Genomic DNA, 27,954 nt, shown 5'->3' with positions numbered 1-27,954 from the left:
TCTACTTTAGAGATCAACTTTAGAAAAGAGAATTGCTTCAGCTATCCAGCTATGAGGGGAGTATATTTTTAGGCACACTTCTCTACAGCAACACTACTAAAACCTGAGCCAAGTTTCTTACTCTCTTTCACTCGGTCTATGACATAGTACATTCTATTTAAGACTTTCTACATAGTGCATTCTACTTAAGAACCTAAAATGATCTCAAAATTTAAATCAGCAGTTAAAATCACAAATGTAGTAAGCCATGATAAAAATTCTAACTTCTAAGCCACTAATTTACTGAGCGAGGGCAACTAGTTGTGTATTTAGGAGAGGGTACACGTCTCTCATCACAACCATATTGATTCATCTTTGGAAAAAAACTATGAAGAAAAGAAGACGACAGTTTTGGCCTGGAAATCTTCTAACATTATCAGAGAAGCTCTCCATGTGGAAGAAAAGGGAAGTTGGTCTGGCCCCAGTGGAGACTTAGCAGTGGAACTCAAACCTACCCCTACCAGAACAGTTCCTCTGCCAATTTGTCTCCAGATTAGTCCATACAAACAGCAGCATGAAAGGCAATCTTAGAGGTCTCTGCTGTCCATTGCTCCAAAGACAAACCATGCACAGGATTTAACACACACGTGCAGGAATTAACATGCATGCATTCAATTCCTCTTGAGACCCCACCCAGAGCGCTGAGTCCAGCCCCTGGGCTGCCAACAGAAGGGCAAGGACCTGCTGGAGTGAGTCCAGAGGGGGTCAAAAAGATGCTCAGAGGTATGGAGCACCCATCCTATGAAGAAAGGCTGAGAGATTTGGGGTTGTTCAGCCTGGAGAAGAGAAGGCTTTGAGGAGACCTTAGAGCAGCTTTCCAGAACCTAAAGGGAACCTACAAGAAAAGAACAGAGGGACTTTTCACAAGGGTGTGCAGTGATGGGACAAGAGGGAATGACTTTACGCCAAAGGAGGGTAGTTTTAGATTAGATATTAGGAAGAAATTATTTCCTGTGAGGGTGGTGAGACGCTGGAAAAGACTGCCCAGGGAAGCTGTGGATGCCTCATCCCTGGAAGTGTTCAAGGCCAGATTAGATGGGGCTTTGAGCAACATTGCTGAGCAGGTACAAAGTTAATTTAAGATGGGATTAAATTGAAACAGGTTTGTAATGGTAAGCACACAAAAAAGACCATTTGTACTGTGGGATAAGTTGTTTACAGTTTTTATTTAAATAAAAAGACCGAGTGAGCTAACAGTGCATAACTCTGTATGAAAGCATCACTACACTGATGACATTACAGAAACTGTCAGCCTTCCAAGGTGATGCCTTTTTGGGGATGAGACATACTCAAGGCCCCTGACAAAACAGTACAGTATTGATCTGCCAACACAATTGTGTAACAGGACATGGACTATTTAAAGGGAGCTAGCTATGACAAACATACTATTTGAACAAAGCTAAAGTAGTACAGGACCACGGGGCTTTGCTATTATGTGAAAAATAAATGCAATACTTTAATAATTTAAATTATACTACTGTGGAGAAAAAAACCAAGAACAACAAACCATTTAATTGAATTTAATTGAATTTATAAAAAAGTTTCCTCTGCCTTTACATTCAATATTGTGTTAGAATTATTTTTGCCCATAAAGAATAGTGGATGATGAATTGAAATCCACCCTCAGACCCATGATAGCACAACTGCCCCTGCAGTTTCTGAAACAGTATTCTGACAAAGAGGGTGGATTAGGTTGGTCACACACTTTTAGTTTCTGAAAATAATTTTGCTGCCATAAGTACCTCTGATTTTGTAAAGGCTTATATTCCAAAAGACAAAAATTAGGTGAATTTTACCTTTGTAGAAGTAACAGATGGGCAGCATAAGACAGAAGGACATAAGAGGTAGGTGGCATGCCCCCATCCTTGCTGTTAATAGGACTGGCACTTTCAGCATAGAAATAATGCCAGGCCAGGCCAGACCATATGCAGTGTCAATGTACGTCAGGTGAAAATAACTCTCTCTTGAATTTGATGTCACAGATGAATGTATGGTATCAAGAAACAACTCAGATCACCTGTCGAGAATGGCTAATAAATAAAACTGCATCTTTCACCTGCATGATATCTGTGATATGCTTATTTGTAGCAGAATAAAGCAATATAAACAAAATCTAATGATCAACATTTAAATTATGATTGGTCCTGCAGTCTAGGAAAATAGAAATATTGCTTAGATGACTATGTACAGCATAATATTATGAATATCATAATCAGTTACATCTCCATTACCACAGACTCATGCATGTAAGGGAAGTTTCTAGACAAGTTTCAGAAGAGACTTAGATGGCAAAAAGTTAAAAATTTTAATCTGAAATAAATAAGAAATATTATACAAAATAACACATAGAGTCTACCATATATAATTCTGGAATAAGTTATGAAGCAGGAATACTTGCACATGATTTCATTCTAATGATACTGTCAGCATATTTTGAGTGAATTTACAGAGCAAAAAATTCAAGTAAAACTAAAAGTCAGATTTTGCTCTGAATGATGCTTTTCCAAAGCTATGGTAACTGTGTAACAATAGCATGAAGAAATTTCAGCAGAAGCCAGCCTGAACTTTCCAGTCAGACCAGAGACTCCTCAAATATGCTGCAGAGTTACTGTGAAGTTCCCAGTATCTGAACTCATTACTGCAAATTGCAGAACACTTCTGATATGAAAAATTTCTTCATCATTGATTGCATTAAAAATGAGCAGCCTCCTCCATGCTTTCACTTTAGTAAGACCAGTGATGCGCAGTCAAAAAAAAAATGTCCTGCCTATATTTCACCTCACATCCATGAAACTACTCAGATCATGATCTTCCCTGTGAGGATCTAATATGGCATGCATTTTTTCCTACAGCATGACAACAATTAATTTTTTAATACTACCTTCAATCCACATAGCCCTGAGTGGCCAGCCCATCTAGTCTACTTACTTGGTAGAAAAAACACATGCAAATGAAATTTTAAAGTTATTACTTAGTGTTTTAGAAAAAAAATTCCAGTTACAAATCAAAGTTTTTTCTCAATTCCTCCCCTACAGTTTAATGAACTTAAGGTCTATTTGTAGTAAAATATTAGTGGATCATTTCATCTTATAAGTTACCAACAGCTTTGCTATTTTTAATGAAAATAGAAAAAAACCCCAATTTTTGCAAATTAATAATTTTCCAACGTTATGATTTGAGCATTTCCAATAACAGGCAAAACTTTTTAGACTGAATTCTTTATATTTTTTAAAAAATCCAGTAAAGCAAATATTTACAAGCACAAATGCAAGATTTCACACAACATGTATTTCATGTCCTTCCAGGACAGAAGCCTTAATGGAACCCTTGACATGGGCATCAATTGAAGATGTTGCCCAGTTTGGCCCAACCCCTTTCGGGTACTTAAATTAAGTACCTAAAGAAAAAAGGATTTATCTACATTGGTTAATTAGTCTGAGTAAGGAGTGGGCTTATGAAGAAAATCCCCTCATTGCCCCAAAGTTGCAGGAGTTCACACTGCAGAATTGATCCATGGCACGTGAACTAGACTCCTCTTGCATTAAACCAAATCAGCTGTGGTGCTCAGCTAGTGCACCTCACACATTCCAGCCACTAAGGTGCTGTAAGCCTGGCACAAGACAGGACAGAGATTGAAATACATCACCAGAAATGCTAATGAGGTGATTATCAGATCCCCAGCAATCACTGAGTATCTGTACAGATCTGTTTGGGGACACTTCACACTTGGCTCCCTTTGTAGTCAAGAAGACAAATGCCAAACAGAGATCAGGTCCTCCAGATTTCCCATCTATTTGTATTGGGTAACATAATTTTGGTGGCATCCATGGCTAAAAATCCTGCATAGGTGCCTCAGACAAGCCCAACTTACTGCTCTTTGAACCATCAATTCTTCAATTCTTCTCTCTCCATGGTAGGATTATCACATGCAATTAGCCTTCTTGGTGCAGAGCTGAATCTCATCCCACTGTTGCAACAAGTGGCCGGAAGTGGCTAGAGGGTACTCAGTTGACCAGGCCCTCTCAGCAGTGATACTGCATTTCAATTTACCCACATGGAGAAGACATGAATTTGGAGTCAGTCCCATAAACTATGATGACAAGTCCTAAGTGATGCTGCAGCACAGCTCATCACCATCTTTATGTCCTGGAAACAATCTCTTCTCTTTTGTGACGAGCTGAGAACTGATGTCAAAGGTTTTCTCACTCATTTTTTTTCTAACACGTGCACATAAAGACCAAGAAGTTGAGATAGGAAGAGCTTTAAAGTTAAGAACTGCAAACTAAAAATGGATAGTATAAACTAGAAAAGTCTACCTAGCTGTTCTATGGGTCACTGAGATGTTTGGTCATAGGTTCTGAGATATTACATAACAAGAGGAAAAAAACCCTGGCATTTATATATGAATTCAAGGCACCATTAAGGTCATCCATAAGAGATAATCCATGCCAAAAGAAGAAGAGTTTAGGACACAGTGAGAATGTGAATAACTGCATTAAAGAAGGCTGAGAAGAGAACAAGGTACAAAACCCAGTATGTAGGAAATGGACAAGTACCAGCATGACCGCTCACCCCAACTGCTTATTTTGTGAGGTTGAATAAGGACTTTAGCAAAGCTGAGCCAAAGAAGGATTTGACACACATGCAGTACTGATCATGGGGATTTTCTATACTTAATCAATTATGCATACTCCATCCTAGGGAAGGCAAGGAGATATTGAACAAGTGTTGCTACAGTTATGACCTAAAGAATATACAACTGAACCTGCATCACTCTGCCCATCCGAGCAGAAGAAAACCCATCTTAATATTTCAGAAGTATGGAGTTCTAAGGTAAAATATGAAAAAAGAAACATCGAATGTAAACAGTTGTAATGATTTTTTAATGTGAGGGTAAAATCACAATTTAAATATAAATTACACATTAATAAAACCACATTATTTAATCTATTCTCAATTATTTTAATTCATTTTTAAAGAAGTTATGAGCAAAAGCAAATAAAATTTTTTCATAGGAAAAGAAATATTTTAAGTTTTACGATCAACCTTGCCTAACTCATAGGTATTTTTCACATGAAATCTGTTGTGATTAAGCTAAGTGAGTTGGGATCTAAATTTACATCTCAGCCTTTAAAAATATTTCAGATTAATTTCTATGGAATAAATGAAGAATGACACCTTAATTAGTAATGCTTCTCTTGGCAATTAGGATTCTCTTGGCTTCTTTCAGCAATTAAAGTGGCAGTGGCATATCATTAAGATCTTCAGATTCCCTGCGCCTCCTCAGAAGCAATTACTGTGAGAAGCACTGAAAATCAGGCTCATAGCTATAATCTGTTCTCCAAGGATCTAGCAGCAGGATAAACACTTTTGCTTCTTCCTTCCATAGTAATTTTGCATTAACCCATTATCATTATTCAATCAATCATTAATGTAATTTTAATGTGTCATTTTTCATGAAGTTCAATTTAATTTTTTAAAAGTAACTGATTACAGTAAATTGATTTTGCAAAAGTGTGTAATAGTAAAATCATTTAAATGAAGACAGTTATCACATTAGCACTTTTCTCCATGGCAAGATGCTAACATTCATTTAGCACAATGAAATACCAGCATTAAGCACCAAGCAGCACAACAGAAAATACTCACATGAGACACCTTGGTATAATAATAGTAACACCTTCATACAGCACTAGAAGTGCAGCTTACAACCCACACAGGAAATGTTGACCTTGATATATACAAGTGCATGCTCCTTTATGAATGTTAAAATGAGGACAGGTTTGCCAGAATTTAGCAAGATAAGACAGTTACACCTACATGAAGGACATTTTTGATCCTCTGACAAAAAAAACCCAAAAATATATACCATTACTTTTGAACCCAGTTTAATTGTTTATTAATTATGGGCCAAAATTTGAGCAATATTTCTGAAGAAGTATAAATCCACCAGCTTAGTTCTTAAATTTTCTGTTACTTTGTCAGTAGTCTCATTCCAAATGTTGGAAGTCCTTGAAATCCTCAGGTTTACTCTGTGCTGGGATCGATGAGTTTTATCTTGCAGAAAGGGATACTCACGTGCTTGTCTTCAGGGTCTCAGGGTCTTGGATCTTCTGAGTCAGCAACTGACTATGATTTACTCTTGAAAAGAAAGATTATCCCCTGTTCATAAGTTTTCTTGAAAAGCTCTTTGGTTTCAAAGGAATCATGTTAACTTCATGCTGTAGTTAACTTACAGATCAACCATGCCAGTCTTTTCCAGCAGATGAAGTATAATGAAGTATTATTCAATGAAGTATTCTGAAGTTTGCAGCCAGGATATTTTCATAGCAGTTTGTGACATATCCTTCTTCAGGATTTTTCACTGAGTAAAGAAAATATGCTCGACACATAGATTGTGGTGCTGGATGTTAGATGACACTTTGGCACACTTCGATGTAAAGTAAGGAGCAGGCATTCCTGAACATGCAGTGGTATTTGCTGTATTGCATACTTCAGGTGCTGATTGTGTTTTTTTACCAACCCCACATTTTTCCTTCAACAGTCCACTGTGTTTGAAATTCAAACAAAGTCTATTTCATCAGCCACACAACATATCTTCCATGAGTGGTAAAAACCTTGCATTAATACAGTTTGCTTCAGCACTACAGAGCCTCACAGCTACAGTGCTTGTCTTGATCAAACCTGAGATCGTCCTGCTAGGTCTAGACTGAACAAGGATTGGGAAATGAAACTTTTCAGTTCACACCTCTTTTCTCTTTGAAGTCAAATAAACTCAGCTGAAACTCTAATACTTCTTTATGCCTTCCTGTCAGAAATTAAAATGAAATCTTTTGCCCAGTGTCTCAAAAGTAAATACACTGCAAGTAAATACATATTCACATTGCCCATGCAGAGTCTGAACATGAGCCAACTCTAATTCAAAAGTGTTATGAACATGACCATGACCCCAACAGTTCTGTAGTGCAGGCATCATTGTGTCAGTGCTTGGCGTTTTGTGTTGGGTTTTGGCCAACTATTATGTCTCCATATTTCTGCTACCAAGTCCCATGACCTCTTCAATTAGAGTAAAAGAGATTCCCACCTCCCTTCTGCTTCATAAATAAGTTTCATTATGAGACAATTGCCTTTGGAAATAAACACTTTTATTCATTTTCTGTACTCCAGACATAAAATTAGCTTATAAGGTACTCTTTGAAAAAGACCTCTTCAGTGTGTGTAGATGAGAATGAGGTCCTTTGGACAACTTGGGTACTAGAGGCCATCTAGACTGAGCAGACATTGTTGCATCCCATTTGCCAGTAACAGGACAGTCAAGAAAAACTGCACGCAATATAAAATCATGGTGAGAGGGAGTGACTAAGTTTTACTTAGACCCAGCTGAGATGAATACACATAATTCCTGTGATGGGATCATCTTGCAGCAGACTGCTGCATCCCACAGTGCTTCAACACGCAGCAAGATTTCACAAGGCAACAACTGTGACAAACAGGAATCAGGAATATTTTTGTTATTTATTTAGTGACTCAAGTACACATCTTTTATTTTGGTAATCATCCCTTTCCTACACATGTGGAAGACTGTCTGAGGATTATCTTTTCACAGAGGAGTTTCAAATGGCACAAAGCTGGTTGAAAAATCTCCCATTTGTATATGGATTGCTGGTCATCTCAAAAAAATGCTGGCAGTGGGCAATCTCTCAAGCATTTTTAGAAAGATATACCTTCTAAATTTATTTGAGACTAATTAAGAGTAATTGCAGTAGAAATGACAGAGATACTAACTACTGTTCTGAGTGCAATAGATATATAGAAAAAATTACGTTACTACTTCCAGTGCACCTTTTCTGTTTTTCAATTGCCAGTGTCTTAGCACTGATAAACCAACATGTCAAGGTACCCCACTCTGACTAGCAGTTGCTTTGAGAAAACTCAGAGAATGCTTACACAGCCTAAACACCTAAATTTTTTGGCTGCTATAGTGAGGCCATATGACTAAATGATCTGAAAAGAATTGCAAATATCCGATGTTATGTAAAGCTCACAAAATTCAAACAAACTAAACAGCTTCCATCTGACTTTTCCTATGCTTCCTGGTCTTGAATACACAAACCTAAAAGTAAGCATTCTACCAAAGGACAAGGGAGAAGTTTGCTCTTTCAGGCAGTAGCTGAAGTCATTGCTCTGTTACCCTTTACTAAGAAGAAATGCAACAGCAGGAAACAGAAAGCTAGATGGTGCTACTGTGCTGACTTTATGATTACAACCAGATATGCAGCACACAAACTTGGAAAAATGAATCAAATACTATAAAGGGATCCAGAAGAGTTTACATATGTAGATGAAGAAATGCTATAATTAGGTAAGTATTTGAGGATTTTAACATTTGGTTCAGGAAATTAGGCTATATTGATAAGAAATGAAAAAGTGAAACAAATCTCTGATTATCCACTCTTGCTTTTGAAAGAGAAAGACATTAAGGAAGGAGAAACATATTTTCAGTAATAGTTGAAAAGTAATATACAAAGTTTTACCTCATAGAATGTAGTAGTAATTGAAGAAGTCTATCCTTACATATTACCATATAATACCAAGCATTAGTAAGGATTTTCTAAGATATTGGAAACATCTTAAGTATTATAACGTTTCTAACACTTTCCTTCACTTTGAAGCAATTCTACACCTATTCATTTAAGAAAAATTAAACTTGAAGTTTTAAATTAGAAAAAAAATCTATTTCATCTTTTTACTGTTGGTAAAACAATTTTTTCAGTTATTCTGACATATTTGTATGTTTTGGCCCAGAGACTAAGGACTGACACATTTCAAATTATGAAGGTTTATCTGTGACAGGGATCTTGCAGCACTTGTTAAGAGAAGCGTGATTGGATTCCTGACATCTTTATCTGTACAAGTAACCCAGAGTTGCAACAGAGTAATTTCAATGTATTCACCTTGCATATTTTTCTGAAATAATGAAATTGGGAGCAGATCTCATCTTCAGATCAAGCCCAGATTGCACATCTTTAAGTTGTAAAGGTAATTCTCTTTCTCATCCTGCCCTTCTTTGCCATGGACAAACAGCCCATAAGAGCTGGCACCATCCTCATTCTGGCTGACCTCAGTGGCTCTTCTCAGCTGAGTTATGAGCTCAGTAGCAGCAATGATTCTGGTTTATCCAGGCGACAGGCACACATGACAGCCCTGCCACTGAGAAGCCAGCAGACCCCAGTGCCATCCTCAGCTTTGTCACCAAATTGCCCGTGACCTTAGGTGATCTCTGTTCATTCCTATGTTTCATTTCACTCAGCTGCAAACCAGATTATACTCATGTTCCTCTCTAAGGATGTGTGACAAGTGTCTTAAGAGAGGAAAAAATTACTTATCCTCTAATTCTATGTCTTAGAAGACTGCTAACCAGAGCATTCATCTCACAGATTTCCTTTAGTTCTGAAACTGCAGCAGCAGGAGGAGAAATGTGATTCTTCAGTCACATTCAGGAATCAGTACCTATATTTACTGTTTAAAAATGTTCTCCTAAGAACATCTTGGCCAATTTTAAGTGCAAAAGAGAAAAAAAATTTAAAATGTTAGCAAATTAATGGTGATCTTTATATTCTCAAAATACAATTATAAACAAAAAAAACACAAAGCAAAACCTAAAGCATCAACAAGTTGTGACAGAAAAATCATCTCGCAGAGATTCTTTATTATTATGGAGACTACAGTTTTAAAGAAGTCACCAAAATGTTTTCGTTATAGAGGAGAGACAGAGAGAAAAGTCTAAGTGCTTGCAGAATGTTTATTCCAAATGCAAAAGTTTAAGAAATTAAATGTATATCAGTTCCATATGGAACATGTCACAGCAGAAAGCAGAACAGAACATAAAAGAATGAATTTTGCCCTTCAAATCTTGGAAAAAGTTCAGGGCAAGAGTGAAAGAGTGAAGCTGAAACGTTTTACTTTGGAAGTCAAAAGCCAGATACCACCACTTAGTAATACTGTCCCGTTCAGGATGTTTAATTAGTAAGAATTTAATCATTTAATTTTACTTTATTATTTATTTTCCTTTTTTTTTTTTTTTTTTTTTTTTTTTTTTTGTGGTAAGACCACTGAGCATTACTAATCCTTTTAAAGCAAGCTTTAAAAAGAAACACCTCAGTATTCCTTTTTTATTTCTTGACTGGAAGCAACAGAATAATACCTTTTAGTAACCACTAGGCTATGCTAAGATACAACTCAATCTACTTCTAAAATAATGCATGATTTAAATGCACGCAGATGTGCAAAGGCACATCAAAAAACCCCCATGAATTAGAGAAGATATTTAGAGTAACCCACACATCTTGAGTCAATTAACCTGTCCTGCTGGGGCTTTAAACCCTAATATAATTATGAATTAAGGAGATCCAACTGAGCCTTCCTGAAGCAAACAGTACCTACCTAATGCTGCTGCTGTAACTCAACAGAAATAAACAGGCTTTTAGCATTTTATAGAGGAAGTTTTTAGCTCAAATTTTACTTCTTTTCTCTGATGATTTGTTTTAGATTAAAGACTGCAACAGAAAAAAAAAATCAGAAATGTTAAAAAATCTTTTGTATGGATGTTTGCTTTACTAAAGGAGATTTAAAAGTATCTGGTACGTGCTCATAATTATAGATAAGGGCAAGGTTACCACATCCTGTGAGAAAGTAAATACAATACAAATTATGAGAAAGGAATCTGGAATATCATGAATTGTCAATAATTGGAACTGTTCTAGAAATCTCCATTAATGAGCAATATTTACTTTGTCACTACTCAGACTAGCTGCGAATGCTTTGCCTTGTAAGGTTTTGACAGGATTCAGATACAAAAGGATAATTATCTAAGGGTCAAGTTAAATCCCACTTTGAGAGCCTTTCAAGCAAAAATAAAAATAAAAATGTAAAATAAGTAATAAGATTATGTTTCCTGCACGATGTATAACAGTGTTCCATTTTTTAAAGCATGTAACAGAATACATGGAAAAAACATGAATTGTTCCATAATACTTTTTTATAGTCAAAATAGTGGAGTAACACTAGATTGACTGTATGAATGTGTCAACATAAAAATAAACCTTTTTTTGGAAAAGTACAAATGAACCACAATTGAGATTCTCAGTAGTGTTCAGTCATAAAGATTTTTATTTCTTGCTCTTAGAAAGGTTGCAATTAATAATTTAAAATCCCAAACTTATAATCTAATTCAAAATATAATTTTTGGTTATGACTGTGGAAATCAAAGTGAAAACATTACTTGAAGGTGCTGCAGTCCATAATACTATTCGTGATTTTAGTACAAGACTGTATAATTTGTAGAACTGAATATTCTTGAAGCATAAATGCAAGACAAGTTTTGAAGTCTTCCAGCATATCCCTTGTGTAAGTAAAGTCAGTCTTGAAAAGGAGAAAAAGATAAAATTAAAAACCATGATTTGATCTGCCCTGTGGGTTTTGCCAACCCTGCAGAACCTGAAATATATGGGCACAGTTCCCATACCTAAAAAACTGTCTCTTACTGTAATTATCTCAGATACAGTATTAATCTACTAAAACCCATCCTTCTCCAATTGGCTGTTGGATAAAATTTGAATTCAACTCTGAATAAATTTTGAGACTCTCATCTGAAAAACAGACTGCCTTCTTTTCCTATGAGAGACAACAAACCTTGTATGTTAGTTTTTTAACTCTGACACAGAGAAAATGTAAATTATCTAGTTCAAACATTGGTTTAGGATAAGGCATGAGATGCCTCTAAAAATACAATGAAGAATTAGGACTTGGCTGGGTTGAACACACTAACTACACTAGAAGTCTATTATAAAGGTTGTAAAATTCAACTTGCTGACATGATGAAATTCCAGGAGAAAGGATGATCACATTCTGGCATCCTTTTATATCAGTTCCTTTTGAATACTCTATTACCCTGTACTTAAATATATGACAACATTCTTATAATAAAACAAAATAAAACAAAACAAAACAAAATAAAATAGACAAAGATCTCCCTGTCATTTCACTATTCAGGATAGCAGCAGCTGCCTCTGAGCTCTTCAGCACTTGATTTTATCCTATGGCCTCCTTCATTATGTTTTATGCAAACCCTGCTTTACAGAGAGACTTGAATTTCCGTATTGTGCAGGTTTTCCAGGGAACTGCAGACACTGGCACTGTTATAACCCTGCTCAGCAGAGCACAAGCCTTTGGCTGAGCAAAGTGACAGTGCCTCTTCTCCTGCAGGTCCTCCAGAGTGTGGGAACCTTGTTTACCAGATGCTTCCCTAGATTCACCTTCATATGTGTATGATCCTGGGAGGTAGTACTATTTTTCCTTGAAAATAGTACCCTCCCTAAAACAGGACAATGAAATACTAAAAGTTTTAGGCTTCAGATATTAATTTTTAGGATACTTGGACTTGAACAGCACAATGAATATTTAAAGCCCCATTTCCACTGACTTCAGCTAATAGCTGTTAGTGGCGAACACCTCTATTAAATCAAATTCCAGTTTATCAAACTGGACACAGAAAACAAATAACATACCATCAGTTACTATAGGTGGAAACATTTCAGCCTCTTACAAGGAAGTCCTTCTGTGCAGCATAAATTGGGATAAAAGCCAGTTTCTTTCAAGCAACTCTCAACTATTTTAACTGTGAAATATTCCTTTGCCTTTCTGATGATTCTGCCCATCATCCATCACATGTTTCCAGTCTCTTCACAAATGCAGATTTCCCTGATAACACAGCATCAGTTCAGAACTAAAGCAGCTTTAATATGTGTATTGAAGGAGATGGGAATCCCTCTTGAAAAAACAGCAAATGACCACTTAATACTTACACTAACCCAGGAAGTCAAGAGAAGGCTGCAGGGAGTGCCTGGATGATGGCTCTTCATAACATTAATAGCTCCTCACTGTAAACACTAACAATGCTGTTTGCAGGTGCCCTTCTCCCTCCAAATAAATAACCTTTTCCTTCCTCTCACTGCAACTCCAGTGTTTCCTACAGTATCTCATTGAACTCTTCAATGGTTATTGAAGGAATTATTAGGTTTTTATTTCATTTCACACATGTTAATGGTGGAGAAGTCCACATATCTGTTGGTGCCCTAACTTTCCTTAACAAGTGTCTAGGTAATAATCATTATAGCTAATAGCTATAAAGAAAAGGAAATTATGACTGACCTAGAGCATTTTTGGTGGGAAGAACTACAGTATCTGCCTGAAGAATAGTCACAGCAATGACCCTGAAGTAAAATGTAGAAGTAAATCACAGTGGCAGGAGACAAGTATTCAAACTCAATCTGAGGAAGCAACCATCAGCAGCAGACAAAAGGGATAATGGTTGAACTAAATTATTGTTAACAATATTTGATTGGGTTCTTTAATGGTCAGACAAGACTACTGATATAAGCCAGTATGGAAAACCAAATTGGGGAAGTCAGGAAGACTCTCTGAAGACCCCAGAAGAACAGCTCTGTGCCAAGACAGCCTCTTGGGAAACACAGGAGCATGATGGGAGGAAACACTGGAGTTTTCTCCTTGCTGCTGGATCCAGTTGCACATTATACTCTAACTGGGGTTGCAGACAGCATGACCCTGACATCATCAGTGACCTGATCAAAAATGGGAACTTCTCCTAGTCACTGCTTGGGATAGGTGCATGGTAGCACAACACCCCTGATGTGTTTAGGGTGGAAGTTTGCAATTGAACCAGGTCATGTGCAGATGAATCTGCTGGACATCATCCTTTGCTGATGTGCTTCAAGTCAGCCTGTCTCCACCTTTTGACAGGGCTGCTGAAGACGGTGGGCAGCAAGCACCAAGCCTCCCTGCCCCTTGCACTACTGCATAAGCTGAACACCCTCCAGCAGCAGGAAACTGAACCCTCCCTAGTGGCTGGATCTAGACAAAGATGTGCCACCATCACCAAACCATTTCACAGGTGTTTGGTGAGTGCAAATGAATGGGGCAGAAGGTGGGACTCACAGGAGAGCATCATGCTTTAGTACAAACACTTATCTCTGCTCTCTACTCCAACTTATTCATGTCACCTGAGTCTTCCTGCTTTCTCCTGCTACATTTTCCCATTTCCCTTATGTATTTGCTGCCATGCTTTGAAGTTTTCTCATCTCAGTTCCAGTCTCCAAGCACAGTAGCTCCAGTCCTCTGTTGACTCCATGATTGGTTTCCCTCCTTCTCCTCACAGTTCCTGGTCATCAGCCACAGGTCTCCATGCAACAAATCCCATTGTTCCAGTCCTAATCATTTGTGTCTAAGCTTCACAAAACCAAAATGAGGGATACGACTGATACCTGGGAAATTTGAGCCCAACACTTTGACAAAACTTAAGTCAGTTTGGTTGCTTTTTTAAAGAAAGCATAATACATAGGAAATTTTGGCAATTTCTGCCTGTGTACAATAGGCAGAGTACAAACAGGAGGAGACTAAAAAGAAACCTATATAGCATGGACAGTACATTAATTCTTTTTGATTGCTTCATAACAAAAGATAAAAACTTACTTACTGTCAGCAACACTACCTGTTTTTGCAGCTGGGCTGAGGAATAGTGGCAGCAGTTGATTAAAGGAGCTGTCTTTATGAATAATCTATTCCACATAGTCTCAGTGTTAGATAGAAAAACATGCTTAAACTAGCATTCAGACATAAATTTTTTTCGAGACCACACAGCAGACAGAGAAAGGAAGGGGAGACTATGTGGCAAATATCACTTTATTCAGGTATATAATTAATCCTATTTTAATGGAAAAATATGTTTCTTCTTAATATTTTTAACAAAGTGCATAAAATGTAACATTCAAAACCAGTATCTAAATGAGACTGTACTCTTAGTTCTGCATTTCAGACGTAGCTCATCATCTGTATTTACACATCACTGAACATCTGAAATGAACCTCATGCCTGACTAGTCCAAACTTTTTGTATAAAATGAAGATATAACACAATATCATAGTATAGGAAATGTTTTAGACATGTACAATGTTTTACACACTTTATGATTTTAGACACTTTGTTAAATACTTTTTAGATACTTCGTTAAAACAGGCACAGTGAGACAAAATAATAAAATAGAGACAGCCATGAAATGGACACTTACCCACAGTGCTTCATGTGAGGTGGTTTATCCATTCTCACCGCCAGCTTAATTTTCAAGTCACTGTCCTGGCTGTTTTTGGGAACTATCATTTTATGCAGATCAGGAGACTTTGGGCTATTGGATGTTGGATATAAGACAACCTGTAAGTCATGAAAAGAAAAGCTTCAGCAAGTTGATTAAAAAAACTGCTTGTAGTCTTTAATGGAAACATCTAAGCACTGAAGATTCTTGTTGCATCTCCTCCAATACAAAAGATGACTGAAAAAGATTTCCTAAATCTAATAAACCAGTTGACTCAATCTCATTGTAACAGACCAATTTCAAAAATTAACTCCTTCCTTCTCTTACAAATGGGAATTTTCATATTATGAGTTAATAAAATTTCCTCCAGTTAATCCATTTTGAATTAACTTTTTTTTTTTTTTTAAAGGAACACTTGGCATTTCAAAAGGGTCATGTACAATTAAATAGGAACTTAAACTTATACATTATTCAGTGCTCTGCTGGAAACACCCTTTTGAAGCCATTTGCTGTAGTGTTATGCAACGGATCAGCCCTCAGTAGTGGCATTGCTTGAGAGAAGATAACCAAAGTGTATGTCTTGTTACTGTCTCCAATTTTTGATCAATAACATTAATAAAAGTAAATTTTAGTAAAAAACCACAGAAACTGTAGATTAATTCCAAAGCACCTTTGCTGCAAATGGAATGTAATACATGTAAGATACTATGCCCAGGTCACATGTGATATGACACAAACCTTTAGTGTGATCCACAATAACAGACATACAAACCTCCACACTACTGAATTTTAAATATTTAATTTTTAAAACAATTATATAAATTTCTAGAAACTTTTATTAACAAGTAATTTTAGATTAGTGTAAGTCACAATAAATAAAATATTATTGTTATTAGTATTGGTAATTATTTTAAATTAACAATACTAATTAATTTAATTATTTATTTACTGTCCAACAAGTATACCCATTTATCATCAGCGCAATTAAAAATTACTGTTTCATCAAATTCTTACCCAAAGTTCAGCAGTTAAATGCTGCTGAAACATAATTTCCTTTCATTTGTATTATAAGCACTACTTTCGAATCTGGACTCTGAAGTATTCTAAAGTATTAGAATTTAGACTCTGAAATATTCTAAACATACTACTTGGGAGACTTTCGCACCATTCAGTGAGTTCTGAATTACAACTACCATGAATTACCGTTATCATTTCAAAAGTAACAACACTCTCAAAAGCACCATTCTTCACATCTTTCATTTCTTGAAAAATAAAATGAATCATTATGTTAACCATCAAGTTAATTTCCTACACATAGTACTTGTGTCATACATATAAAACACAATATAACAATATAATGTTGTCCTCTGTATTACTATGAAGGTTAAGTTAAGGATTTGAGCAAAACTGTCCAAGCAAGTATAAATCTAACAGATGTTATTAAGCCAAAAATATTACAACAGTGTCATTCAGATCTAATCATCTGAAAGATGGTGTAAGTGCAAGGCCTTCAGTTTCTCATCTCAATATTTTGCAGAAGCACATTCTGTTAATATCAGGAGCTCCAGTCAAGCAGAGGAATATGATGCATCACTCCTAATCAAATATGCAACCTTTGTAAAACCAGTGGAAGAATTAACCTGTCAGATCCAGGTACAATGTGCCAAATGGTACAATGAATGTACCATTGGGTACATTCAGTACCTTTTAAAGCAATAGCAGAAGAATCAGTACATTCTGATTTTAGCAAACCAGCTTACCTTTTTTTTTCCTTTTTGCAAATGCACAGAAACCACTACTTATAACAGAGTTATTCCTCCTTTCTGGTTTTCATTCTGAGTAAAAGTTATACCTTAAATAACATTTAAAAACATTATGAGCACGGCAACCTTTGGGTTCTGATGTATCAAAGGGGAAATTATTTTTAGTTTATTTGTCCCTTTAACTGCAAGATTATATAAGCAGAATTATTATACATTCCTTGCATTTAATCACTAGGCATTCACATAGGACTGTAGGTGATGCCAAGAATTTTTCCTTTTCTACAGTCTGCAGTTCTTGTTGTCCTGTAACAGCTTATTACAGCTCATGCATCTCAAGTGACATCTTTCTCCTGTCAACTTCCTGAGTTTTTAGAATGCTGATGAAAATAAAAGTAGACAAGAGTATGATTAATTTATATCTGTGGTAGTGACAATTCCTCTTCTGAATTTTAAAAGGAGTATTACAGAGCTTCAATTTCAAAGCTCTCACAAAGAATAAGTATCTGTCAGACTATTTGAGTATGCACTGTGCTGGGTTTGTATTACATTTTGTCGTGCCTTCCAGCTTTAAACAACGAGAGCTTGAAAGAAATTTGTAATCAAACTTTTTGTTACACAAAAACACACACAAAGCATTTGACAAGCATTAATTATCTTTGCAAAAACCTTCATACTAATATTGCCCTTAAGAGTATTGATAGCTACTGTGTACCACAGCAGCAGGTGGCTGCAAGCTGCAAGCTCCCACAAAATCACTGAAACCAAAACACTTGGCAACTTCTCCCGGACAAGAAAAGTAAAAACATTGCTGAAATTTCTATTAAAAGCATTCTCTCCACTATGGAACACTGCAGTGTGAGGTCATTGCCACTGTCCATGGAGAAACTTCCTAAAGTTATTCTATCTCAGATTTCCTTAAGGATTTAAATCTCCTGGTTGTTTCATAATCAACTTTAAAAAATGAAATGGTATCCAACTCAAATGTCTTTGGCAGATATAAGAATCATCTAGAGGACACCCTCACTGTGCCTAAAACTTAAATAAATTTAATAGAATTCCTACTGAATCATATATTTCTGTACTACATCATATATTTTTAAAGTTTATTTTATTTTATTTTGATTTATTTTATTGTTCATATACATGTGGATATCACCATGGTAGTTTATTCAGCAGCAGCACAGAGCATTATGAGTTTTTACTATAGGAAAGTGTTTACCATAGTTATACTAACAGGTAATCAACATTAAAAAGTATAATGAACTATTAATGACTAGAAATCTACGTAGCAAACATAGCTGCTGTGCACTGTATTACTTAAACTCACTTAAGGCAAATTAATAGTATCAGAACAGCACAGGTTGAGATAATTCAGTAAATTTAATCATCTCACAATCATTAAAAAATACTTGACCACGTGTTCCAATTATATTTAGCATTACATTTCCTCAGACCACACTGTAACTGAAAAAGCATCAAGTTCACTTTATGCCCTTTCTCATCTGGATGAAAAATAAGCACAAAAATCTTAAATTTTATAGAGCATTCTTTGTAAGAATTTGTGCAAAGTGATGTTCTCAAAATATTGTTTCTTAGTTGTGAATGACTGAAAATGTTTCTCTCTTGACCTTAAAATTTGACAGGTAGAAAGACATTGAAGCTAATATCACTTGACAACTAAACTAACCACCATTTTTGTGATTCCATTATTTATTTAGGTCCCCAGCTGGATCATAATAAAAGAAGTTAATTTAAGTATACCTGAGCCAAACAGTCAATCCAGACTAGCAACTATTAATTCTATTTTTGGCACATTGATCATGTCTGCTTTTGAAGGTATGAAAGAAAAGTTGAGTTGTCCAAAGTACTCTAAAAGCTTGAACAAACAAAACTGGCGGCATTCTTGCTTTCTCAGAGAAAACAACTGAGCAAAAGATTCATAGTCAAAAGTGCTGTGCTGAAGTATCTCCTACTGGTACTCCCATGTTGAAATAAAGCTAACCATTCCTGGCTGCAGTTGTCCTGTTGTCAAAAAAATATGCAGCCTTCAAAATGGACTCATGAAGGCAAGAGGCAAACAGACTAGCAAGACCTCAAGAAAAATCAAGAGTCAAGATATTCTCTGCTTTTTCCCCCACCTGACACCTGTGGCTGTGTTTCAGCCAACTTATGTCCTCACATTCTGGATGTTCCCCAGTCCCCTACTTCCACCCCTCCCCATGATATTCAACAGTTGAACCCAAGTGATGGAGTTACCCACGATTCTGACCCAAGTATTTGAGATGAGAAAGATTTTTCAAGTAGGGATTATCTAAGACACACCTCTGGGCACCAGACCTTGGTAATCATGGTAATTCTGAGCTGACTTTGCTGAGTTTTGGCTCACTGTCACAAGCAAAAGAGATGAAAGTGAATAAGATCTGCATCTTAATGCCCTGGCTGAAGAGGCAGGTGATGTTTAGCATGCTATTACAGAAAATCTTACCTTGCCTTCTCATCTGCCTTTACAGACAGAACTGCAAAAAAAAAGAATGACGAAGCCTATCCACAGTCTCCTCTTCATAATTGCAGCCTGGGTCATCTTCGGAAAGCAAACCAAACCTCAGCCTAGCCCCATCCCAGGGATGGTACTGATTGATGCATGGGGCTGCCCTGGTGTCTCCCAATCCTGCCCTGTGCTGATACCCCAGGGAGTTGCTCCTGCTTCTGGCATCCAGCTTCCTATCCTTTCTTCAAACTCTGTAGTCTCCAACAGGAAAGCTAGAAAATTTTCTGAGACAAAAGTTCTCATGCCTGATGTGCTCTCTTTTAGAATACAAATGGTGCTACAAGTGCTGGTTTTTTGATGCTGACCAATAGAGCATTTCTTTGTTTTATCTTATTCCATACACAGGATGAAAAATTTTAACTTCATATCTTAGGGTCTGGCTAAGTTGCAAACAGTTGAGAACTGAATATACATCACATGGTCTTGATCATAAGCAGCTTTGTGATGTCTGTTTAGAATAGTCAACACACTCCCAGTCAGGCAACAAATGAACTAGAGAAACCAAGATCTCTAACTCTCATGCTCTATGAGAGACATTTCTACCTCAATTTGTGATTATTTAAAGCTATGAAAAACAGTGCCTGACACATAAGAACACACAATCTATCAACTGCATTTGTTGAAGCTTTCATCATGCAATAGGATTAATTAATACAATAAAACCATTTTCTTTCATGTTTTAAAATGCAGCAATTTGAAAAGATGCCAGTGCAAACAGAGAGGATAGGCAAAATTTAAGTTATGAAGAAAGTACCCATTATTATTAGGCACATGCAAATTTATGCTGCTGGTCATCCTGTGAACAAATATCATAGAAAAATCTCCTACTTAAATATGCTGTTTCACTGCTTTGAAAATAGTTGTATAACAAAAATTATTGAAGCTGTTTTGGGATATGAAATAGATGACTAGAGAAACCCTTTAATGCTATGTTGTTAGTGAACTCTGGCCCGAGTCTCACCATGGGACATCTGGTTTTGAAAGAAATGTCTACTGACTATCTTCTCAAGATACCTTCTGCCCTAACTTGAAAGTTTGGAGCTGATCTGTGTTGTCAGCCCCTTTCCCAAAGACTGGCTAATGTCAGAAAGCCAGAAGCTGCTGTCAGTGGGACAAGAAGCTCTGTGGAAGGCCCCAGCAGCAGCCTGCCAAGCACAGCACTGCACTCATTTTCCCTGAGCATTAAGTCATGACACCCTGCTGCCAGAATGATGAAGAAAAAGAAGCTAAAGAAGAGACTCGAAATTGGAGGTAGAAAGGGGAAAAGGAGACATCTCTCTAGAGAGTAATTCTCTTACAAAAGTTATCACCTTGGGAACCCCTGAAGAATGGGTTAATAAGAGCTTGATCACTGAGGGAGTTTATGAGTTTTCTATGCAAGCTCCATCATCTCACCTATTGAGTGATCTCTTGCTTTTTGGCTATGATTGCATTATGGCTGAAACACCAGGACAAGGCTTTGGGGAACAGGCGGTTAAAAAGAAACCAAAAACAACAGAGAAATTGAATAGGCACATGGTGAGAGAGCTATCTAGAATACAGCTGATGAAAAAGAACTGGGAAGACTTCACAATTTATACAATCAACCTCTGTTGATGGTGCTGGCTGAACACTAACCCTAACAGGCCTTAGCAATTGATGAAAGTAGTCTTTGAGTCCTTCCCGAAGAGCCTCTCCCCCACATCTAAGAGAGACAAGGCCTGAATGCAAAGTATCTCAAGCGTTTTCAATGAGAGGCACTCTCAAAGAAGCTACTGAGAACCTCCCTGTTAGAATGGAAACAATAACACAGACATCACAGAGTGCTGACAGGCAAACTGCTTGGGGAGCAAGAGACAAAGTGGGAGTAGAAGAAATCTCTTATCATTTTCCAAACTTAAAAAAGAAAAACAGAAGAACTCAGGCCTGAGAAACTGCAGTAATTTCAAAGTGCGATGGAGAAACACAATCCCCAGGATGGCAGGCTTTAAATTAACAGTCACAGAATGAACCTGTCTCTGCTCAGGGGCTCTTTGAATTTGGCACAGAAGATAACCAACATGCCCAGTGCTGTCAACATTCAGAAACCCATCAATCCTGTGAGTACAGGTACCTAGCCAGTACTGCTATTTTATAATTTTAAATCAAACATAGAGTAACAGCACTAAAGGAAAAAAAAACCAAACCAAAAAGCATAGATGCCCAGCTAATTATTGCTGGTTGCAGCTGACTGTGACAAGGAGGCTGTGAGACAATAGTTCTTTTTTAATTGAATAGTCAGAGCAACAAGGCTGAAATATTCTTATATTTAAAAAGTATCAGTGATCAAACACCACCTGCTGCTCTCACATTGTATCCACATGAGCACGCACAAGGGCTGTCACTTTGAATTACTTGCTAGGTCTGAACATCTTTATACACAAAGTACTGAACAAGCAAAAGTGGTGTCAGATCCCTGTGTTTCAGAAACCACCAGGCTGATTTTTTCAGAAGTGGTTACACCAAACTCTGAAGGCCTCTTCACACTTTCTCAGCTGTTGCATGTACAAATGAAACATCAATTCTGCCTTCCATATGCACATACAAAAATAATTCAAGTGGCCAGATCAGGATCAGTCACATAAAACCTGTACCACAAATTTCAAAGATATTTGACTAAATATAAATTCTTAACATTTCGTCATTAGAATAAGTTTAGCTTCAAAGATGGAGCCTGCTTCCCTTTCTAGAAGTTAAAGTCAGGGGTTCACTGTATGTAGAGGTCTGCACAGACACACCACTCCAAAAGCTCATGCTCTGCAGAACCTAAATCCAAAGAACATCCTTCCCACTTTTGTGCACCACACATCTGTTTTTAATTTCAGTGAAAAACTGAATTTGTACAACTGTTCTCCAGTTTGTGTAGAACAGAGAATAAGCATTAAGATTTATTTTTGTTTGAAAATTGTCAGCAGGAAGCCAGAAGAATATCCTGCAGCAAGCAAAATATTCTCCTGGGATTCACAACTGGATTTATTGGTATTTTTGGAGGAAGACAGCCATATCAGACAAGGGACATAGCAAGTATTAGCTCCTTTCAGTTAACCACATCTTAAAGGCTTTGAAGGGAAAAGATGTTAAGTACAGACATCAGCCCTTCTATCTATGACCTGGTGGCTTCCACAGCAGAAGTTGTGAGGCCACAGCCTGAGTATTCAAACATGGAGTATAAAAAGCTGCAAGTATGATCTGTCCTCTCCACTGAAAGCACTGGCCTGCATCCCCTCTGCTCCCCAATGAGCTAATTACTTCTGAAAATAAGGGGTGTCTTCTCCACAAATGAGGGGCCTGCTGATATCAGGGTCTACACCTTCAGTTCATAAGTTAGAGACATCACCATCCACTGATGGCTTCAATGGAAATACCTTCTCCTCTACAGTACTGGGGACACCTATGCTGGCTCCATATTTCATACCTTAGATCTCTTTTCCTAAAAAACTGACCCCTTGGTGGCAGAGGAACCTTTTAGTATGTGATGAAAGTTCAAAATTCGAATCATGTAACTTGATGCTGCCTTCTATTTCTAATTATAGATTAAACAGAACAAAACCTTCAGGATAACTGCAAGGTATTGGAAATGCAAGCTTCAGCAATGTAGAAAAATGGTATCAGGTCAAGGCACACACTTTTAAGAAAGTACTTGACAGATGAAAATTAATGTCCACAGTAAGCCTACCTCAGAAGGGGTAAGTTTGAATTGAATTATTAAGTACAGGAAAAATATCAGTAGGAAGGATTTTCAGACCTTTTTCAAGGATAGGAAACCCAGCTGGATCAGATGGACTCCTGCAAGTCACTGCATTGTAATGACCATACATAAAGTTGCCAAACTTGATAAAAACTGAGTTTATCCAGTGGGATCTCACATATTTTCAAATGATACTTGAATTTAAATCTCTTAGACCTGAAAACAAAGACATCACCAACAAAAGAAAAGCTTGAAAGCTACAATAGTACTGCAAATTGTTTTGTAAAAATTCTGTCAAATCTTCTCCCAATCTCCCCTGAAGCTACCAACCACTACTCACAAATACTCTGGTTAAATCAGAGAAGTAAATTGGAAGATTTCTTTTTCTCCTGAATTAAGGATCTAATCCCATGAGCTGGAAGTTGTCTGTCAGCAACCACAGGTTTTACCAGACCTGGGAGGTGCAGAAGGACAGACACCCAAACAGGCTACTGCACAGCCAACATGCCCTTTTTGTGTTATTTTGCACTGCTAAGGACCATGTGCATGTACATAGGGTCATTGTGGGAGGTTTATCTTTTACTGACTTATCTTTCTCAGAAGGTATTCTTTTGCAAGGATGTGGATATTTTTGGCAAATCAGGAGTGTATTATAAAAGAGAAAAGCAGTATCCAGGCATCTTTTGGATACTCCTATTTGCTATTCCAAATCTCAGCACAAGCTTTAATTCAAGGGGGAAAAAAGGTGACGGCCTTTAGACTTTTTCACGGGGGGTGGGGGGGGGCAACGCAAAATGAAGTTATTTTAATAGGTTTATTCTGGTACAAACTGCCAAATCTCAGAGCATCTGATAAAAGCAAGCAGACTCTCTCCCAGCAAATACCAGGAAAGTAACAATCAGAAACAGACAATTGCTCTTCCCTACCTCATCTTTTATAGATCTTGCTTTGTGTCTGGGAAAGCTGGGTCAGACTCCAGCAACAGGGCACTGAGGTCACTATCCCCTCTCAATTACCAGGTTTTTTTCTCTTTCCCCTCACCCCTCACAACCAAGACACTTTCTTTAAACAGCTTTGACCAGCTGACAAACACAGATGTGTCAGAGGCAGCCAGGAGTGTGCAGGGAGAGAAAAGAGTAAAAAACCTACAAACCAATCATCTGTGGCCACAGGACACAAGTAAGGAAAAAGCTATATTCAATATTTTACATTTGAAATGTATTTATTCTTTAAAATTAAATTTGAAATATTTTTCACTTCCTGTCCTAGAAACTTAGGCAAGCTGCAGTGTAAGAAAGCAGACCAAGGCTGGTACCTGAACTTTGGCTATTTGAGGTTGCAGAAACAGAGGATCTTGCTAAAACCTGTGATACTTAGCCTCTTTATATTGATGATGTTTCTTTTCTTCTCTGATTCCTCAGCAATGAGTATGCCAGCCACTGTTCACAATGGCCACATAGTCCCCCCTCCACTGTCCTTCACCTTGGCACTTGACTTCTCTTTTGCTTCTTTGAAAGGACTGTGCAAGGACGGACAGAGACAAAACGTCTCTGTATTTAGTAACACCATGCAGCTCCTGCAATTTCACCCTTTCAGTGTCTCTTTTATTGTTCTGAATCCAGATAATGGTGATTCTGGTTTGCTTAGCTGTGGCACTTGTGTGCCTGTCACACTGCCTGCCTGGCTCTTGCCAGGCTGTTACCCCTGTGGGAACCTTCCCCACGCAGATCCCACCTACACTTTGACCAAGTGACCTTGGAAGCCCCTTGGAAAGACATGAGATGAGGCAAGAAGTAATCCTGAAGAACAGTCCTGACCTTAACAAGTGACACAATGCATGGGACAAGGTGTCTTAGCATAACCACCTGTGCTCAGAGGACACAAAGTGCAGAAGAGCCCTGCCCTTTCCAAAGGGCTTGCTTGCTTGAATGAGAAACAGCCAGGACTCTGTAGAAATAAGCATTAAAATGTGAGCTATCTTCCATGTGCTACATGTCAGAGGGGAAAATTTCAACAGGAGAAGAGGGGGAGATTTGCAGAGCCTCTCTGCCTCATTCACCCTACCCTCTTCTTTCTATGACACATTGCACACTCCAGCTCTTGATTTTGGCCTAAGAAGGATAAATTTACAGAATCTGCAGAATAGTCTGAGTTGGAAGGGACCCAGAAGGATCACTGAATCCAGCTATTAAGTGGATGGCCCATATGTTGATCAAACCCATGACCTTGACATTATTAGCACTGTCCTCTGACTAACTGAGCCAATATCAGATTATCCTGCCAAGACAGGGAAAACACAAAAACAGAGGAAAAGCTCATGGAGTACAAGAATAAGCTCTTACTTTACTCTCACATATTATCCCTCACTCCTCCCCCATTCTGCTCCATCCTTTTACCACTTAAGTCCTTCCTTTCCTTAGTCCCTTTGTTTGCTACATTTATTACATGCCAAGTCTTACCTCTTCCCCTTTCACTCCTAATTTGAAAAGTTAAAAGCATTGATATGTCACGTAGCAATTAATGCTTTAAATAAACAAAGAGAACCACCATGGATGCCTGATGTAAGTTTCTGAAAGGTAATTAAAGTCAACCCAGCACATTTTGAGCACTGGTAAAAGTCACTCTTACATAAAAAAAGCACTGTTTGATAGAGCCACAGCAGAACGGGCTGGTAATGAAGGCCTTATACCATTTTATGGCGCATTTTATCAATACTCACACTTCTACCCATCATTTCTCACATATTTCTCTTCTCTGCACATAATACTCACTCTTCCCAGTTCTTTATCTTCAAGTGCCAGCACCCCGGTGCTTTCTGTAAAGAGTTTTACTTTGACGACAGGCCGAGGGTGAGTAGTGGTGAAATCCCCTTGGGTTCCCCATCTGCAACAAAAAAACCAACAAAATTTAACTGGGGCTGAGTACAGGCCTGAGAGTGATAGGACTTTTAATCTTTTTGTAGAATGTCTATCAATGCACTCTTAGAACTTAATCTTCAAGCTTTGGAGGAGGGTGGGAAAGAAAAGGGAGGTACAGTTTTGAACATCTAAGATTGAATATCTACATAGAAAAAATGGCTTTTCTCTGTGATAAAACAAATCAAGGCTTTTCTGTATGACTTTTGTCATAAAATATCAATCCAAAAATTTTTAATGGCAAAACTCAAAGAACAGAAATTATATCTTCATAGAGAAAAAAGAACCAAGCAAAAAGGCAAATAAAGAGAGTTCTATTTTCTATGAAACATATTCACTATCTTCTGCACCCCAGTCAAATTAATTTAGCAAAGAACCATGTCACAATTCACTTCAGGCAACCACAGCATGAATAAATTAGGAGACTTAGGCAGAGAAAATCTTATATTTTATATTATGTATTTTACAACTTAGAATGTAGGAAAAACATAAACACAAATGCAAATAATAGGAAAAAGTATTATTGGAGTGACTATAGCTCTGCAAAATAATTACTGCCACAAGGCTCCATGCTTTTAGAGAGCCTTAATTAGGCAGACAGACTTCTAGTTGTTAATCTCTTACCTCAGTTAAGACACTTGGTTTGCCAACCTTCCCCCCTCCTCCCTGTGTGTCAGTGGTACAAAAAAAAAAGTGATAAAAATTAGGTTGCAACTTCCTTCAATGATCTATTCCATTATCCTGGACAGCCACATGGAGCTCATTGCATTAACTGATTAAACTGATTGTGATTATGCTAGTAGGTACAAACAAAATGCAAAAAGTAAGCACAGCTCCAGTTTCTCCTGCTTTTGTCCACTGTGTGAGATACTACAATTATCAGAAACTAATAAAATAAACAGATGACCTTAAGAGTATGCTCTATAAAAGGATGTATTAGACAAGCCAAAATCTTAGGCCCTCATTAAGGAAAACCAACAATTTTCATTTACATTCAAGAATACACTATTTCTCCAGTATTGCAATGTGAACATAAGAGTAGCAAATTTCCAGCAAAGGGATCTATTAGGCAAAAGAAAATGCTTCCATTAGCATGAGCTACAGACTTCAAGACCAAGTCCAGAAAGTAACAGGCAATCAAAACCAAAAAGCTTTATGGAAGCAGCAGCTCCATATAAACCAGTCCTACAGGTGGCTGAACAAGCCTGACTCTGAAAGTGAGGTTCACCACAAATCAACTGAATATTGCACTAAATTCTGTCTTCACTCTGACTAGGTTAGATAGATACTTAATCTGTCTGTGGTGTGCATAGCTTTAGCCTCAGCAAAGTGGTAATAGAAATAGGAACTCTGACAAATTACCTTCCTGAGCGAGAGAACACTTGTTTATGATCTGATGACAGACGCTGCAGCTTCAGAATAAGACAATGCCTAGCGCTACTGCTTTTCCCAGTGATGGTGCCAAGGGTAGTTTTTGTCACAACAGAGAAATGAAATTTCCAAGGAGAAAGCACCTTTACGAAAGATGAGTTAGTTGCATTTTTAGTTTAGCCTCCAGATCCCAGTATTCAGCAAGCAAGCTGCCTTGAATTTGGAAACACAATCTAAGCACTTTGATAGCTGCACCCTCTCTCTCAGCTGTCAGGTTTGTTTGTCCCTGAGCTTCCAGAGGCATTAAACTGTGCATGCCATACTGAACAGCACCACACAAAAAACCAAGAGTGACTCCCATCAAAGTAACAAAACAAACTCGAACCCTCTCTACAAAAGTCTAGTGCCAGCAACAATTCATACAAAAGAGGAGAGAAAGAAGAGGTCAT

General features: G+C 37.5%; 1 protein-coding gene across 24 annotated transcripts in view; it reads right to left on the bottom strand.

Moving 5' to 3' along the window:
• Positions 1-27,954, bottom strand: part of CADPS2 (calcium dependent secretion activator 2) — a 287,279-nt gene that overhangs the window by 122,868 nt on the left and 136,457 nt on the right. For all 24 annotated transcript variants that reach the window (XM_038155811.1, XM_038155825.1, XM_038155814.1 and 21 more), the window contains exons 7-8: positions 25,991-26,102; positions 15,182-15,321 (exon numbers count right to left, since the gene is read on the bottom strand). In XM_038155811.1, the coding sequence (XP_038011739.1) occupies positions 15,182-15,321; positions 25,991-26,102 (252 nt within the window). The remainder of the gene's footprint in view (positions 1-15,181; positions 15,322-25,990; positions 26,103-27,954) is intronic.

The sequence above is a fragment of the Motacilla alba genome, chromosome 1A (genome assembly GCF_015832195.1).
Source record: "Motacilla alba alba isolate MOTALB_02 chromosome 1A, Motacilla_alba_V1.0_pri, whole genome shotgun sequence".
Taxonomy (NCBI): Eukaryota; Metazoa; Chordata; class Aves; order Passeriformes; family Motacillidae; genus Motacilla; species Motacilla alba.
Note: the sequence above shows the minus strand (reverse complement) of the source record. Positions and strands in the feature narration are given on the sequence as shown.